Here is a 17,381-nt window from a genome sequence, read left to right on the forward strand (position 1 = left end):
GAGTATATGCAAAAAAGTATGCATTGTGCTATATTCATAAGGCCGTATATAGGCTAGATAGATAGACAGATAGACAGACAGACAGACAGATAGATAGATAGATAGATAGATAGATAGATAGATAGATAGATAGATAGATAGATAGATAGATAGATAGATAGATAGATAGATAGATAGATAGATAGATATGGCTATTAATTAAATAACATGTCTTTTTTGTGTACTGAGAAAACTTACTTGCAGATAAATTATGCATCATAATCTATTTAGATTTTATACTTATTTTTTTACCAAATTAAAATATTAATTAGTTTCCCAGAGATGGGTTGCGGCTGAAACGGCATCCGCTGCGTAAAATGTGCTGGATAAGTTGGCGGTTCATTCTGCTGTGGCGACCCCGCATTAATAAAGGGACTAAGCCGAAAAGAAAATGAATGAATCAATGAACTATTAATTAAAAAAATAACATAATATGCTAATACAGATGTAGTAATGTTTTGTAAAAACATATTAACGAAATTACTGAATTTCAATTAAGATAATTTGTAGCAGTATAATATAATATACCAATATAACTTGACTTCTAGTTGATCATTGGGAAAAGTGGCAGAAGGTAGATTTTTCCCATGAATCATCTGTTGAACTGCAACAGATACTGAAGAAGACCTATTGGACCCTGCATGGACCCAAAATACTCACAGAAATCAGTCAAGTTTGGTGAAAAAAAAACATGTTTTGGGGTCACATTCAATACGGGGCATGCGAGAGATCTGCAGAGTGGATGGCAACATCAACAGCCTGAGGTATTAAGACATTTGTGCTGCCCATTACATTACAAACCACATGGAGAGGGCAAATTGTTCAGCAGGATAGCGCTCATTCTCATACTTCAGCCTTCACATCAAAGTTCCTGAAAGCAAAGGAGGTCAAGGTGCTCCAGGATTGGCCGGCCCAGTCCCTAGATATGAACAATATTGAGCATGTCTGGGGTAAGATAAAGAAGGAGGCATTGAGAATGAATCCAAATAATCTTGGTGAACTCTTGGAGTCCTTCAAGAACGCTTTCTGCCACTCCAGATGACTTTATTAATATTTTGTTTGAGTCATTGCAGAAATGTATGGATGCAGTCCTCCAAGCTCATGAGAGTAATTCACAATATTAATTCTTTTTCCACTGCACCATGACTTTATATTCTGTACTGTGCATTATTTTTGTTAAATGACAAGACTTTTATCTAAACAAAGTCAGACCTTACTGTCCTAATTAAATGATTAAAAATCAAGACATGATCATATTTTATTTTGGTTAAAAAAATTAGCTTATTCCAGAGGCTTTTTGCCTTTCATATAAGCCACTTCTGATACCAAATGATCAACTAGAAGTCAAGTTATTATTTGTTATTCCGAAAACTTGGATAGGCGACAAGACTTTGTCAGGTATTTTATATATATATATATATATATATATATATATATATATATATATATATATATATATATATATATATATATATATATATATATATATATATATATATATACACACACTGTATTATATTGTATTAATGATATACATGTTATTAATTGACATATATGTTCCAAATCGTACGAAAGCCTATTTACTTTTTATTTTAAATTTGTATAAGAGCAATATATTGTCATAAATAATTTTTCTTGTCAATTACAACCTTCTATAATGCATCACGTTATACAGCATATATTAGTATAACCCACACACACATATGCATGTATGTACGTAATGTATAGTTTCAGACGGCACCAGACGGAGGTATTTGCATCATATCGAAATTTCTATATAGTTTTAATACACAGTAAGACTTTAATCTCCAATGAATTTCACCTCTGAATAAACGAAGAACTTTCTCCCATCAAAGTCTCCTCGCTTTTTTGGTAAAGTTAATGAGATGAGTGACCTCCTCCCGCTCCTCCCATTTCAGGCGCTCAGAGTCACACACTTCATGAAGAGCACTAAACTCATTCAAAGCCAGAGTCCCGCATGTACACGAGCTGCATGTGTACCAGCTGCTCGCCAAAATGACCCGGGACAAAATAGCGCTGCTCTTTTTACAGCTTTCATGGACAATTCATCATGTCGCAGGGATTGACAGGCATGACATTTATCCGTACGGGATGTTTTACGGCGATGTGACTCTGCAAGAGGGAGACGATGAGACCTCCAAAGTGATCACGCTCAGCAAACCCATGCACTTCTATGAGGCGCCCTTCACTAACTTATATGTGAGTACATTAAGCAACTTACAGTGGTTTTGGTGTTGTCTGAGGAATTGTTAATGTATGTTATGCGGAGAAATGATGTATAGTCAACACAAGTACACTGTAAAAAATGCTGGGTTGAAGACAATCGATTTGTGTTGAGATAACCTGAAGGAATTAAGTTAACTTGTTAGTTTTTACAAATTTAAGTGGCCTGAACATAAAACAATTGAGTTGTCTCCCCAAAAACTCTAGAATTGTGTTGTCTCAGCTCATTTTAACGCATAGTTTGATCAAACAGCAAGCATAATTTTTTGAGTGTAGTAGACATTATAAACATCAGCATACAGTATGTGATTATAGTAGGTCAAAGATGAGATGTTAACAACACCAATTTACATTTATAAATGTGGTTTATGTAAATAGAGATAATAGAAATTGCAAGTTAAGTGGCTTTTATTCAAGTAAAATATTAAATTTTGAGTGAAGTAAAGCACTTATTTTCATTTGTAGTTATTAAAAATATATAAAAATTATTAGTGATCATACTGTATTGGATAAAATGGGTTAAACTTGGTGTTTTGATAGATAAGTGGTAAATTTTTACACTGTAAAATGACAATAAATATTCAGAGCTGCACTGTGATCTTTAGTTGTGTCATCAAATGATTTGTTTTCTTTTTTTTCATTAAATTTTTATTTTATTTTAAATTATTATTTGAACAAAGAAAAAACATGCTGTAGACGATCAACATATAGCAGTGTGCATAGATATACATGTAATAACCAATATACAGGTTGTTAATTAATAATATTAATAGTAATGCCAACAACAACAACAATAGTGATTATAAAAAGGAAAAACTGAAGAAAAAATGACAAAGACATACTAAAACAAATAAAAATAATAAATATATACATATACACATACACATAAAACAAATTTCCAAACCATAAAAGCAATAAATCAAATCTGTATTTAGGGATAGGTAAGGGTAAAATTAAGCCAGACAAATACTGTAGATTAAGATATTCAAAAGCGTGCTAAAAGAGGTCTATGATAACAAAGAAAAGTACTGTGAAGAAGAAAAAAAAAAACACTAAAATAATAGAGGAAAAAAATTTATTAATTTAAAAAATAATAAATAATATATATATATATATATATATATATATATATATATATATAGAGAGAGAGAGAGAGAGAGAGAGAGAGAGAGAGAGAGAGCCTGGAACCAAAGGTTTTTGCTTTATGATGTCTCCTTGATTCAAATTAGTAAACCTTTAAGTTTTTTCCAAAGTTTGTGCCAAAAGTCTGATGTGTCCTCTCTTGCACCATGGATGCGATTAGTGGACGTTTCCAGATACACAATATCAATAAAAGTTAGAATCCAATGATGGTGATTAAGAGAATGTGGAGGCTTCCATCTTGTGATTTGTATTCTTAATATAATCTAATCTAACAAGATTTCTGGTATAAAAACTATTTTACAGAGAATGACTTTGTACTCTGTTGCTTGTGTAAATCACGGTAAAATTTCTAACTTCAAAAAAGTTAAAAAATCAATTAGGTTTTTTTTTCAGTCGCAACAAATTAAAACATTTGATATTTTGGCCAGTTCTCATTTTCTGGAGAAAATGGTATTATTATTATTATTATTATTATTATTATTATTATTATTAGACTAGTATAGAATCAAACAAATACATTTTACTCTAACCCATTAACACCCTGTAAAACCCATCAGTCAACTTTATCAAATGAAATGAGTGTAGTTAACTCAAAATTTACTGAAAGTTAATTCTACTCATTTGAAAAGAGTTTTGAACTCAGTGTTGAAGGTAATGAGTTTAATTTAGTTTATTCTAAACCTCATTACTTCAACTTAAATGGCGTAATTTCACAGTACTCATATGGATTTTTTAACTCAAATGGTTTGTAGCAATTGGTTTCCTCAAATGGTTTGATTGCCTTAATTTATTGCTTCGTTTACTCAAATTGATCAACTACTCATTAGGATTAGTTTTTGAACTTAAATGGTTTGTTGCAATCGGTTTGAGTTACCTTAACTTTTTGGGTTTTACAGTGTAGCAAATTTACAGAAACAGAAAGAGGTTTCTATTTTTCTATAGTTATATATATAACATTGTGTTTTAAGATGAGCATGACCATCTGGAGAAATAAATAGGACTGTAAAAATATTTTCGAAATGTATGTGTTATATACAGTGCTCAGCAAATATAAATACACCCTTCACAAATCATTCATTCATTCATTTTCTTTTCGGCTTAGTCTCTTTATTAATCCGGGGTCACCACAGCAGAATGAACCGCCAACTTATCCAGCACATTTTTCACGCAGCGGATGCCCTTCCAGCCGCAACCCATTTTTGGGAAACATCCATACACACTCATTCACACACATACACTACGGACAATTTAGCCTACCTAATTCATCTGACATGCGTCTTTGGACTTGTGGGGGAAACCGGGGCAGCCGGAGGAAACCCACGCGAACCCAGGGAGAACATGCAAACTCCACACAGAAACGCCAACTGACCCAGCCAAGGCTCGAACCAGCGACCTTCTTGCTGTGAGGCGACAGCACTACCTACCGTCCACTGCATTGCCCTCCCTCACAAATCTCTAATTTTAATGATTATTTTCTATAGGATGCTTTATAATATTATATTTGTGCATATACATTAGTTTGGTCAGTACTGAAGCCAAATCTGGAGCTAATCTAACAAAATAACTTATAATAATGGTTCAAAAATTAGTAGGCCAAAGGTATATGTTAGGGAAAAGTATTAAATAAAAATGACAAAAATAGCAAAAATCAAGAGAAACAAAAAATGTAATTTAATTTAAATTTAATTCAATTCAATTTTTCAATTCACCTTTATTTGTATAGCGCTTATACAATGTAGATTGTGTCAAAGCAGCTTCACATAAAAGGTCATAGTAAATAGGAACAGTGTTATTCAGTTTGTAGTGTTTAAGTTCAGTTCAGTTGAGCTCAGTTCAGTGTGGTTTAATAATCACTACTGAGAGTCCAAATATTGAGGGGCAAATCCAACGATGCGCAGCTCTATAGATCCTGAACCATGCAAGCCAGTGGCGACAGCGGAGAGGGAAAAAAAAACTTCACTAATGGCGGAAGTGAAGAAAAAAACCCTTGAGAGAAACCAGGCTTTAAGTGTCGTTTGTAATTTTTTTTTGCAATGTTTTGCATGAATTCAAATGTATTATTTTTCCATTTCTAAAGATGTTCTGACTAAAATATTATTTTAATAAATATATCTGTTTAATAAATCTGTTTTGTTCAAATGTACAAATATATATTACCCTATATTCACTGAGAATCGATAAAAATATTCATTTTCAAAATGGGGTGTATATGCTGAGCGCTGTAAATATTCCTTTTATTGCTTTATGTGAAACTTCTCATGTATTCTCAATATTAATATTTGTAGATACATTTTTTTGTTTTAAAATTTAGGTGGCTTTTAAAATCAGATTTATCCAAACTTTTTTGACCAATCTGATTTTACTTTTAAAAAGTGTGTAAAACATTATGCCAGAATAAGATTGATATTACAGACACTTATTTTTTTGTTGATTGTCATTGCAGGTGACCACCAATGGAATCATCTCAACTCAGGATCTTCCCATGGAGAAGCAGTATGTGGACGACGGCTTTCCCACCGACTTCCCCGTCATCGCCCCCTTCCTGGCCGACATTGACACCAGCAAAGGAAAAGGATCCATCTACTACCGGCAGACGGAGTCTCCCACCGTGCTGAAGCGTGCAGAAGCGGATGTCAAAAGAGGCTTTCCAGATGCCACGTTCAGCCCTACCCATGCCTTTATCGCCACCTGGGAGAATGTGTCAGCTTATGAGGAGGTCGCGCGCAGCTCTAGCCCATCCGATCGGGTAAGAAAACTGCTTTGAGGTTTGTTTCCACCTGTTGTTAAAGGGATGGTTCACCCAAAATTTTATATTTGGTTCCAAAACATAAGTCTGTTGAACACAAAAGAAGATGTTGTGAAAAAAGCTGAAAGCTGGCAACCATTAACTTCCATAGTAAGGAAAACCAATACTGTGGAAGTCAATGGTTACTGGTTTGCAGCGTTCTTCAAAATATCTTCTTTTGATTAATCAGATTTCCCAGTTCTGGATTGTAACTTTAATCTGCATCTGCTGTGTAAAGCATATGCCAGAGTAGTTGGCGATTCCTTCCGCTGTGGTGGCCACTGATAAATCAGGGACTAAGCTAAAGGAAAATGAATGAATGAGTGAATGATTCAACAGACAAAACAGTCTCAAACAGGTTTGGAACAAGAATTTTCAGTTTTGAGTGAAGTATGCCTTTAAGATTTTTTTGTAAAACCAGTCACAAGTGTACGGTGATAAATACAGATGTAAATGGGGCCCAAATGTTTAGAGCTTGTCCACATTTGCCCCTCTTTAAAAGTAGCTGAAAATTCAGTTGAGAGTAAACATTTCGAATACATTCAGCCTCAAAAACCCCCCAACTCTCCGTCTACTGACCAAACATGTCTGAAGCCAATCTTGTATGAATTGATAAGGTTAGTTTACATGGCAAAAAGTTCTGAGACCATTCCTGATTTGTATGCAAACCCACAGTTTTGTGGTTAATAGAGTAGAAACAAAACTGGCTTGTCTCCATATCCTTTGCATTGTCTGCTTTTTTGGACGTATGAATATTGCACAAGCTTATTTCACAATGTTTGATTGAAAGATCTGGAAAAATCCCAAACCTATCCATAGATCCTCCCTTCAAAGCAATCAGGAAAGTGAACAAAAGAATGATTAAAACGTCTTCCTTGACAATTTGTGATGCAATCTAGGGTTGTCGATATCATTATTTTTTCGATACTATATCATTTGAAGTGTCACGATACCAAGTAGTATTGCGATACTGTAATTCAAACCTCAAATAATAAAGAACATTGTCAGAAATACAAAATTTTATGTTATAATAGGCCTACTTGAATGTAATTCATAATTCCCTTAAGGCCAAAAAGTATTATTTGAACCCCACTTCACCTAAAATGTATTCATTCTTTTTGTTTATTTTGTAGATAACTGACCAACAAATTTACATTAAAATAAAGATACAAATTATACCAAATTAAATTTGTTACTAAAGAGCATTTTCCAACAAAATATGGCTATAAGAAGTGGTCAAAAAATTGTTTCAATGTTTCCTGTTGCTATTTTGGGTTTTTCATATATTTATTTTTTCAGTCTTCTCAGATAACAATGCAAAGTAATTCAAAATTTCACTTTCTGAGTCATTCTTTTTATGAGGTTGTAGCTACTAAATCAGAACAGAAACAGAAATAAACCGATTCAGATGTGCATTCAAACTGAAGTGCCAGAAAAAGGGCAATAGGCTACCAGAAAAGGCTCAAATTCCAAACAGATTTGCAACCTCAGGTGGTATTTTGCAACACCTGAGCACGCTTACCTCTTCCATGATGCACTGTTCAGTAAGAAGCGCTCTTGCTCAGCACAGTGGAGATTTCTTTAGTTATATCGTTTTAGTGGTTTGGGATGCAGTGACACACAGTCAAATATTTCGCCGAACAGATCAGCCACTTTTGTCGCTCATAAACAATCATAACGTCCTCGTGCTGCAGGAATTATGAGGTTTGCTAAAGGTGCAGCTGATGTGCAGTGAGGGGTTTGTGTCTTTAATAATCTACGACAGTTTGTGTTCATTGAACAGTAAGAATGATTAATAAATCCACATGAAACAGTCCATTAAAAGTCACGTCTCGTCTTCAGTTTCGGGCTCAGGCACGCTTTGCACTCTCACTACAAGCGTACCGCGTCAAAGCCCAAGTGAATCACGCTCTGGCACACCTCTTCCAACCAGGCCAGGGCCGGCCAACTGAACCGTGCCTGAGCCCGATTCAGAGCACTCACACTTCTCAAACGATCCGGGAAACGGGCCTGGGCACAGTTCGGATAGCGTAGTGTGAGTACGCCCTTAAAGGGGTCCACAGATTATTAAAACAAAATGGTCTATTGTTGCACAAATGTGTGAGCATTTTAGGGACTTTTCCGCATGCAACATTATCTAATGTGGATAAACCATTAATGACGTTACTGCCATTTACAACTACAGTGGCACCATCAGTGTTTTGGAGTAATAGTATCACGATACTACCATTGTACCGGTAAACCATGCAACCCTAATGCAATCAACCAATATGCATTTTATACCAGGTTTAAAGAGAGTCTGAGTGGCTTTAGGTTTTACACCTGGCATTAAGATGCATTTTCATTGATCCAATCACATGTGGATGATGCTAAATACAGGTGTTAATTGGAGATGTTATGCATGTTTTTGAGCTTGTTTTATTTGACCATTTCCAAAGGGCGTCGAAAAAACATGTAAATGCATGTAAAAATTATTTTGTAGTGTAAGCGCTTATGTTGTTGAATGCATTCCAAAGTCCACCTATTCACTGTCTGTCTGACTATTATGGGATGTGTTGTTGAATTGCACTAACCAAACTGCGGTGGCGCAGTAGGTAGTGTTGTCGCCTCACAGCAAGAAGGTCGCTGGTTTGAGCCTCGACTGGGTCAGTTGCCGTTTCTGTGTGGAGTTTGCATGTTCTCCCCGCGTTCGCATGGGTTTCCTCCGGGTGCTCCGGTTTCCCCCACAGTCCAAAGACATGCGGTACAGGTGAATTGGGTAGGCTAAACTATCCCTAGTATATGAGTGTGAATGGATGTTTTCCAGAGTTGGGATGCAGCTGGAAGGGCATCCGCTGCGTATAACGTGCTGAATAAGTTGACGGTTCATTCCACTGTGGCGACCCCAGATTAATAAAGGGACTAAGCCGAAAAGAAAACGAATGAATGAATGAATGAATGAATGAATGAATGATCAGTGTTGGGGAAAGTTACTTTTGAAAGTCATGCATTACAATATTGAGTTACTCCACCAAAAAGTAACTAGTTGCACTACTTAGTTAATTTTTAATGTTAAGTAATGCGTTTCATTACTTTTGATTTACTTTTGCATTACTTTTTATTATCTGGCTGAGGCTTGATCTTTCAGAACATGTTTTTTTTTTTCTTTCCTTTTTTAAAAAGAGGAGCTCTAATTAAAATGCACTGTATAACCTACGCCTACATTTACCTTTAAAAAAATCACATAAAAAAAATTAGGATAATGTTATCTGAGAACTTTCTGACCCCAGAGCTATACATGACGTAGATACAGATTAAAGTTTAAAGCAGTGTTTGCTACTTTTGTGATATATGTCTTCAGTAAAATCACTGTCCATTGAGACTATGATCTCCTTTTCCTTTTCTTTGATTCGTTCAAAATTATGAACACATTCTCTCATTGACTGCGTGGTTCATTGTGACTAATTTTAATTCAGAAATTTATTTTTAAAGCTAATTAATTAAACTAAAAAGTAACTTGTGTTACTATTTCAAAAAAGTAACTCAAATATTATTACTTTTTTAAGTAATGCTTTACTTTACTCCTTACTCAAAGTCATATTATATAACTTGTGTTACTTGTAATGCGTTACACCCAACACTAATAATATTGATAAGCTCTGGACATTTTTACTCGATATTGATCCCAAGTGCCAATTACACATCCGAAATATGCACAACAGGAATCTATAACATGTTGATATTAGAGATTCACCAAATTTTTTCTGCAAAAAAAATTGTCCAAAAATAGGTCATGCTGCATCACCCAGTATTGTTTAGCGTGCTCGTTTCACTTTCCCGCCAACAGTTAACTTTCTCATCAGCAGTATCCACCTTCAGTCATGGTTGGGATAATCTCTTAATGGTGGAAGCATTAACAACTTATATATAACAATGAAATATATATCGTTATCACTCAATATAGAAAAGAATTATTGAAATTGCATTTTTATCGTCCAGTTTTAGTTCAAAATGGAAAAAAAAAATGCAAAAAGCACAAAATTCGGAAACTACTTTTATTTCTTAAACTACATTTTTTAAAATCTCCAAATCCTTTTCCATTGTTTTCTTTTGTGTTCAAATGTTTCTCTCCAGATACTTTTCTATCGCTTCCTTTTGTGTTTAAATGTTGATTCCTTATTTGAAAATATTGGTTTGTAAAATGTCATAAATCCCATACACTCCCTTATCTCCACTCAAAAATTCAGGAATATTGTCTAATTAAAGGGATAGCTTACCCAAAAATAAAACAAAAGTCATCAGTATTTATTCAAACTGAAGTGGTGCTAAACTTTTATGACTTTCTTTTCTTTTATTTTACTATACAAGATACCTTGAAGAACACCAGCAGCCATCAACATCCATAGTATCAAAAAAAAAGTTTAAGTCAATGGCATTTTTTCCCAACATTTTCTTCGTGTTCAATAGAAGAACAAATTTCATTTTTGAGTGAACTTTCCCTTTAAAATACTATAGTTGTAAACGGGATTGTGTCTTTCTTGTCTATTTGTGATTCAATCAACCCAAGTGTTTCTTAATACCAAGCGTAAACAGGGCCTGAGTTGCACTAAAAGTGGCCAGTCTTTACCAAAGCTCCTTCTTAGGCCGAGGTTATCAAATCTGGTCATCAGCGGTCTTGTCCTAATCTCAGGCCTGCAGGGTGCCTACGCATAAAATCCTCCCATTTACCTGCTAATCTGTCCCTGAGCCTTTCATTTTACCTGCAATTCATGGGAACAATTGGTGGGATAGAACACTCCTAATTGTCCCTGTCACCGCAGTGATTGCATTTTCTCAACACCTCACATACCACAGAAATGCGTGGGAAGGTTTTTATATGATTAAAGCCACACTGTTTCTCAAGGGCTTGAATCCAGTGGAGTGTTTTCAATCATTTCACGCTTTATGACAGTTTCTATTATGTTTCCCAATTTTCTTTTGCGTTCAAAGCCAAATTTAGCAGTGGACTTTAAGCATAGACCCTGAATTATTTACTTCACAAAAGCAAACAAAAATGGCCGGAAAAATCACACTTTAACATTTATTTTTATAATAATGGGTTAAAATAATAAAGTCTTTGCAGTATAATAAAGAATATATTATTTAGTGATATAATCATTAATAAAAATGACTTTTTAATTATGATTTTTAAAAATGGCCAAGAATAATTAATTTAAAATATCTCAGTTATACACAGTTATATGGTCAGTTCCGTTTTAATTGATACATTTAGCATGTTTTTCTTTGATGTTTATTTGATTGAGTCTTAATTAACCAGTTTCTTTTGTTTAGACAAAGTCTGCTTGGAAATCAAGTGTTTTCCAAAAATATATTTGTCAAGAAACTGATGCCTATTTAACATATTTAAAATAAATGACACATTAAGTTGACCCAACGTGAAATGAAGGACATTTGTAATATTACACATTCTGTTCTTTTAACTTATATATTAAAGGGATAGTTCACCCAAAAATTTAGATTTACGAACTTTTTACACCACGAAGTGTTTTCAAACCTTTACAAGTTTCCTTTTTTCTGTTGAGCACAAATGAAGATATTTTGACGAATGTTGCAAACCACTGACACACGTAGTAGGATAGGAAAAACTTACTATGGAAATAAATATTACAGGTTTACAACATTTTTCTAAATATCTTATTTTCTTTTCAACACAAAAAAAACCTCCAACAGATTTGGAATAAGTGAATGGTTAGTAGATTTAAATTTAGAGTAAATTTTCATTTTTGGGTGAGCTAACCCTTTAAAGTGTTTATGAACACCATATCAGCATATTATAATGATTCCTGAAGGATCATGTGACGCTGAAGACGCTGACTGGAGCAATGATACTCAAATTTCAGCACATAATTATAAATATAATTTAAAAATTTGTTCAATTAGCAAACAGTTCTATTAAAAGTTAATCGTATTTTAGAATGGTACTGTATTGTTGATTAAAAAATTGTGACACGGTAATGCAGTGGGTAGCACGATCACCTCACAGCAAGAAGGTCGCTGGTTCGAGCCTCGGCAGGGTCAGTTGGCGTTTGTATGTTCTCCCCGTGTTTGTGTGGGTTTCCTCTGGGTGCTCCGGTTTCCCCCACAAGTCCAAAGACGTGCTGTAGGTGAATTGGGTACGCTAAAATTGGCTGTAGTGTATGTGTGTGATTGAGTGTGTAAAGGTGTTTCCCAGTGATGTGTTGCAGCTGAAAGGGCATCCGCTGTGTAAAACATATGCTGGATAAGTTGGCGACCCAAGATTAATAAAGGGACTAAGCCGAAAAGAAAATGAATGAATGAATGTTGATAGAAAAAAACGGATTGGTGAATTTTACGTAAGAAATTTAGGCTCACGCAAGAATCCACATTGCTATATTGCTATGATAAAGTGCTTAAAGGGGACCAAATATGGCCCTTTTTACAAGATGTAAAGCCTCTGATGTCCCTAGAGTGTGTATGTGAAGATTCAGCTCAAAATACCACACAAATAATGTTCTATAACTTTGAAACTCAGGTGCTCCGGTTTCCCCCACAAGTCTAAAGACATGTGGTACAGGTGAATTCGGTATGCTAAAATTGTCCGTAGTGTATGTGTGTGAATGAGTGTGTATGGATGTTTCCCAGTGATGGGTTGCGGCTGCAAGGGCATCCACTACGTAAAAACATATGCTTGCTTGATAAGTTGGCGGTTCATCGACCCCAGATTAATAAAGGGACTGAGTCGAAAAGAAAATGAATGAATGAATGAACTTTGAAACGGTCCCTTTTAGGCTAAGATCCAAGCCAAATTCAAATGAGACCTTAAATTCAAATGAGATTGTGCTCTTTTCAAAAGAGGGCGGAGCTGCAAATGCCTTTGTGTCAGCATAATGGCAGATTCTACAACAAGACTAACATCCTATGCTAATAAGAGAGAGATTGTCACTTATGGGTGCTTTTCTCTGATGACATGTACAAATACCAAATTATTAATGGTGTTTATTTTTCTTATATACTGAGTAGTCTCATCCTAAATGAATCTCTCACACCCATATTTTCACAATCGAGAATACTGTGTTTACTTTCATTCATTAGTGTTACAGAGGCCAACAGTTGTTGGTTAAGGGCCTGCTGTGTATTTCAGCTGAGAAGAACAGAATGTGTTTTTGGTGTATTCTAATGGGCATTAATATTGTTTAAGCCTCTGGTGAATATTTGGCTCTCTCGTGCAGATTGCTGAGCAGAAACAGCTGCACCGATCATAAAGTATTATCATTTGGTAATCATCTGTCCCGGAAACTGCACTTCTTCATTTGTTTGTTGCATAAGGTCATGATCATGTGTGTGTCCTCAGAGTAAATACCAAAATGTAAAAAAAACATTGTTCAGCAGAGTTAGAATAAAGATTAGCTATAGATTCATTGAAGATATATTTTACACTTCATTTAGGAGTAAAACGAATACATGAGATGTAGATTCAGTGCAGAAATCCTTTTCAACACAGAAAATGTCTGTAATTTAGCAGTTTTCCGTATTTTGTGATTCATGTTTATGTTTTTAGTTTTTCGCCATTTATTTATGCTTCTGAATTACATTATGGGATCTTGGTATTTCTTCCAACAACTTGTAACCTTGAAAAGTTTGAAAAAGGGACACAGCATCAGTACACTGCTTCAATCATTCGCTTTCACGCTTGTACTTAGTAATTCTAGCGAAAACCTGTGATACCAGCAATACTGTTGGTTGGTTGCTGTTGGTTGTGCAGCTTTTTTACCAACCAAGTTTGTCATCGCCATTATAATGACACAGATCACTCTGCTTGTTCATGCCAGAGTCCTGCGGAAAAAGTGATTGACAGGTGATAATTTGTGTGTAACTTATCTTTATTTATTTATGATTTGGTTATGGGTAAAATAAAGACCATGTGGGTCAGGTAGTTGATACGGTAGGCTACAAATAATTAATTCATTATGAATTAATTAATTATTCATAAATAATTAATTCACTGCTGCTTGCGACGACGATGCAATTGTCAATCGCGATGTTTCACATTGGACATTGTACGATGCCAAATTGGTTGACATAGTTTAAAGTGAAATATTGTCTGAGTTGTTGTTGTTGTATATTACGCTGCAAAAAAACTTGTAACAAACTGTCTGTACATTTTCTGTTATTTTACAGACTTATTTATCTATATTTTGTTATTTCCTATACATTATATTATTTCAAAAAATGTCAATAAAAGTCGACTTTTGATGTTGAAAATTCAACTCTACAGTTTAACAGAGCACAGATCAAGGTCCCATACTGCAAGTCGCAACCATAAATAAACAGAAAACACCATGTGAGCCATAAAATACAGAAATTTTAATTAATAGATTTTTTACAGCGAAGATTTATTCCAGAGTGCGCTAAAAACATATTTTTTCTGCTGCTTTTTGAAAATGTCTTGTAAACTTGCCTCTTTTTCACGTTTTTTCTGTTTTATTTTCTGTTTTTTTATTTTTTTCTGTACAGCACTTTGGTTCCACATGTCGTGTTGGAAGTGCTTTACAAACAAATTGAGATGAGTTGAAATTGCGTTAATGCAAGCAGCTTTACAGTGTGTGTGTTTCAATTAGGATTACACTTCAATTTCTAATATTAAGCTGCTTTTCTATGTTTGTTTTTAATTGCAAACATCGGTTCTTGATGGGGGCGGCACAGTGGCTCAGTGGTTAGCACTGTAGCCTCACAGCAAGAAGGTTGCTGGTTTGATTCCTGGCTGGGCCAGTTGACATTTTTGTGTGGAGTTTGCATGTTCTCTCCGTGTTCATGTAGGTTTCGCCACAGTGAAAACATGCAATTTAAGTGAATTGGGTGAAGTAAACTAAATGAATGAAGTGTGCTATGGCAAACTTCTGAAACTAACTTTCTTTCAGCCAGATTTTCGATATACTTTTTCTTGAAGTATATTGGAACCTTAAAGGGATAGTTCACCCAAAAATGAAATTTACCTCATCATTTACACTTTCTTGTGTGGTTTTAAGATGTTTTGAAGAATGCTGGTAGCTTGCACCCATCAACTTCCATAGTAATTTTTTCTACTATGGAAGTCATTGTGTGCCAGCTACCAGCATTCTTCAAAACATCTTTGGTGTTTAACAGAAAAAATCTAATCAAATTGGTTTGCAACAAGTTATGGGTGAGTAAATGATGAACTATGCAAGGCATAATTAATCCAAAAATGTACATTTATTCCCTATTTGTCTTAATGTGGTTCCGAACTGTTAGTTCTTTTAAACATTTAGTTTAGAGTTTTATTTTCTGTTGAACACAAAATAAGATATTTTGAAGAATGTTAAAAAACGACCATTGATAGTAGTATCAGTAGTCAAAAGGCTACTTCTGCTTTCCAACATTCAACAACAGATGAAAGAAACATGTATGTTTGGAACCACTTAAGTAAATAATGACAGATTAATTTTTCTTTACTTTTTTTCTTTACTTTTGTTTGAAAATTGTACGTTGGTTAGTCATAACACGAGTCAAGACATTGAAATTAGAATCTGTCTCTTTCTCCAATATCATCACAGTCAAAGATAAAAGCCACAAAAAGAATATACACAATTCTATTATGGTATTTTGGCTGTCATAACAATAGATATTCCCCATTTAGATGCATAATAATGGTGATTGTTGGCTCAATGCTTTTGGCCTCCTGCAGTTTGGCTCGTTTAGGGTTATTGGGTGGAAAGTCAAACGGCAGTCATCTTTCCTGACTCAAAAGTTGCACGCTTTAAGTACTGTTTACTATCTTAAGCAATGTTTGCTTACTGAATTTGACTTGATTGCAATAGAAGAGCTGTAGGCCAAAGGGCAGTTTTCAAGAAAGCACATCCTCGAGTTGATTTACTATGTTTCCGCTTTGTCTCTCCTCTGAGAGTTTGTTGAAGCCCAGGGGGTCTGAATGGTGGAAATCTCTGGATGAGATCTTGTTTTCCTTTGGGATTTCAACCACTTTATCTGGTCTTGTGCCTCATCCAGATGTCTGTCTGTCTCACAGCAGAGGTCCTATTGAAGGGCTTCATGAATGTTGGACTCAATTTAAAAGTTTTTGATTTGCATGATTGTGTTAATAGGAATTGCAAAATAATAATATAATAATGCAATAAAGGACTAATAATTGTTTTATCCCACATATAAATATTGTATAAATATTTATTTATAAGTTTACATCTTATTTCTGACATTTTATGCAATTCTCAGTCTATATCTCACAATTCCGACTTTAAAAAGGTGTAATTCTAAATATAAATCTCACAATTCAGATTTTTTTACTTAGAATTATCAGTGTACAACTCACAATTTTCTTAATTATGGAATTCTCAGTTTACTTCTTGCATTTACCTGATTATAAATATTCTGAATGTACAATTGACACAATTTCTCACAATTTGACTTTTCTTTGCAATTCTGACCTCAGATCTCACAATTCTGACTTTTTGCAGAGAATGCGATGTTTACAAATCATAATTGTGACAAATTTCTCAAAAATCCAACTTCATATATCACATTTTTGTCATTTAACTTACAGTTAAAGCTGCACAATACTAAAAAACTATGTGATTTGCGATATTGTTGTATGAGTATTCAGATAACAATATTTCTTGCGGTATAACATTTAGAAAAATGCTGTTTTCATTAACTATGTTTTAAAATAATTTATTTAATTAATGATATTAAAATAAAGATTCTCACATCTAATTCTAATTCTGTCTAAAAAACTGTCAAGGTGCAAACATTTAGCTTGAAACCGTGAAAGCCTCGGCAGATATTCTGAGTCTGATTGGCTGTTTTCATTTTCCTCTCTAGTCTTGATTTCTGCCATAAGTATTTATTTTCAGCTCTGGGTTCACCTTTGGATTGATCCAGCCAATAGCAGAACAGCAACTACTGGGGAGGTGGGGATAAAGATAGTGTTAAGGCCTCATCTGGCTGGTCAAATTTAGATAAACAAACAATGCATAAAATAAATGTAATATTTATAAAATATAAAAAATACATGTCTGCAATATCTATATCGCATATGTATTATGATTGTGATAACAATAATTTTGCGATATATTGTGCAACCCTGCTTTCTGTATTATTTGTATTTTCAACATACGACTGTACTTTACGCATATTACAT

General features: G+C 34.4%; 1 protein-coding gene across 1 annotated transcript in view; it reads left to right on the forward strand.

Moving 5' to 3' along the window:
* Nucleotides 1-2,017: 2,017 nt before the first annotated feature.
* nid2a (nidogen 2a (osteonidogen)) overlaps nt 2,018-17,381 on the forward strand; it is an 88,761-nt gene continuing 73,397 nt past the window's right edge. Inside the window, 3 exon segments of the mRNA XM_056476622.1 lie at nt 2,018-2,051; nt 2,054-2,259; nt 5,870-6,172. Coding sequence (XP_056332597.1) covers nt 2,018-2,051; nt 2,054-2,259; nt 5,870-6,172 — 543 coding nt within the window.

Source organism: Danio aesculapii, chromosome 17 (assembly GCF_903798145.1).
Source record: "Danio aesculapii chromosome 17, fDanAes4.1, whole genome shotgun sequence".
In the NCBI taxonomy this organism is placed as follows: Eukaryota; Metazoa; Chordata; class Actinopteri; order Cypriniformes; family Danionidae; genus Danio; species Danio aesculapii.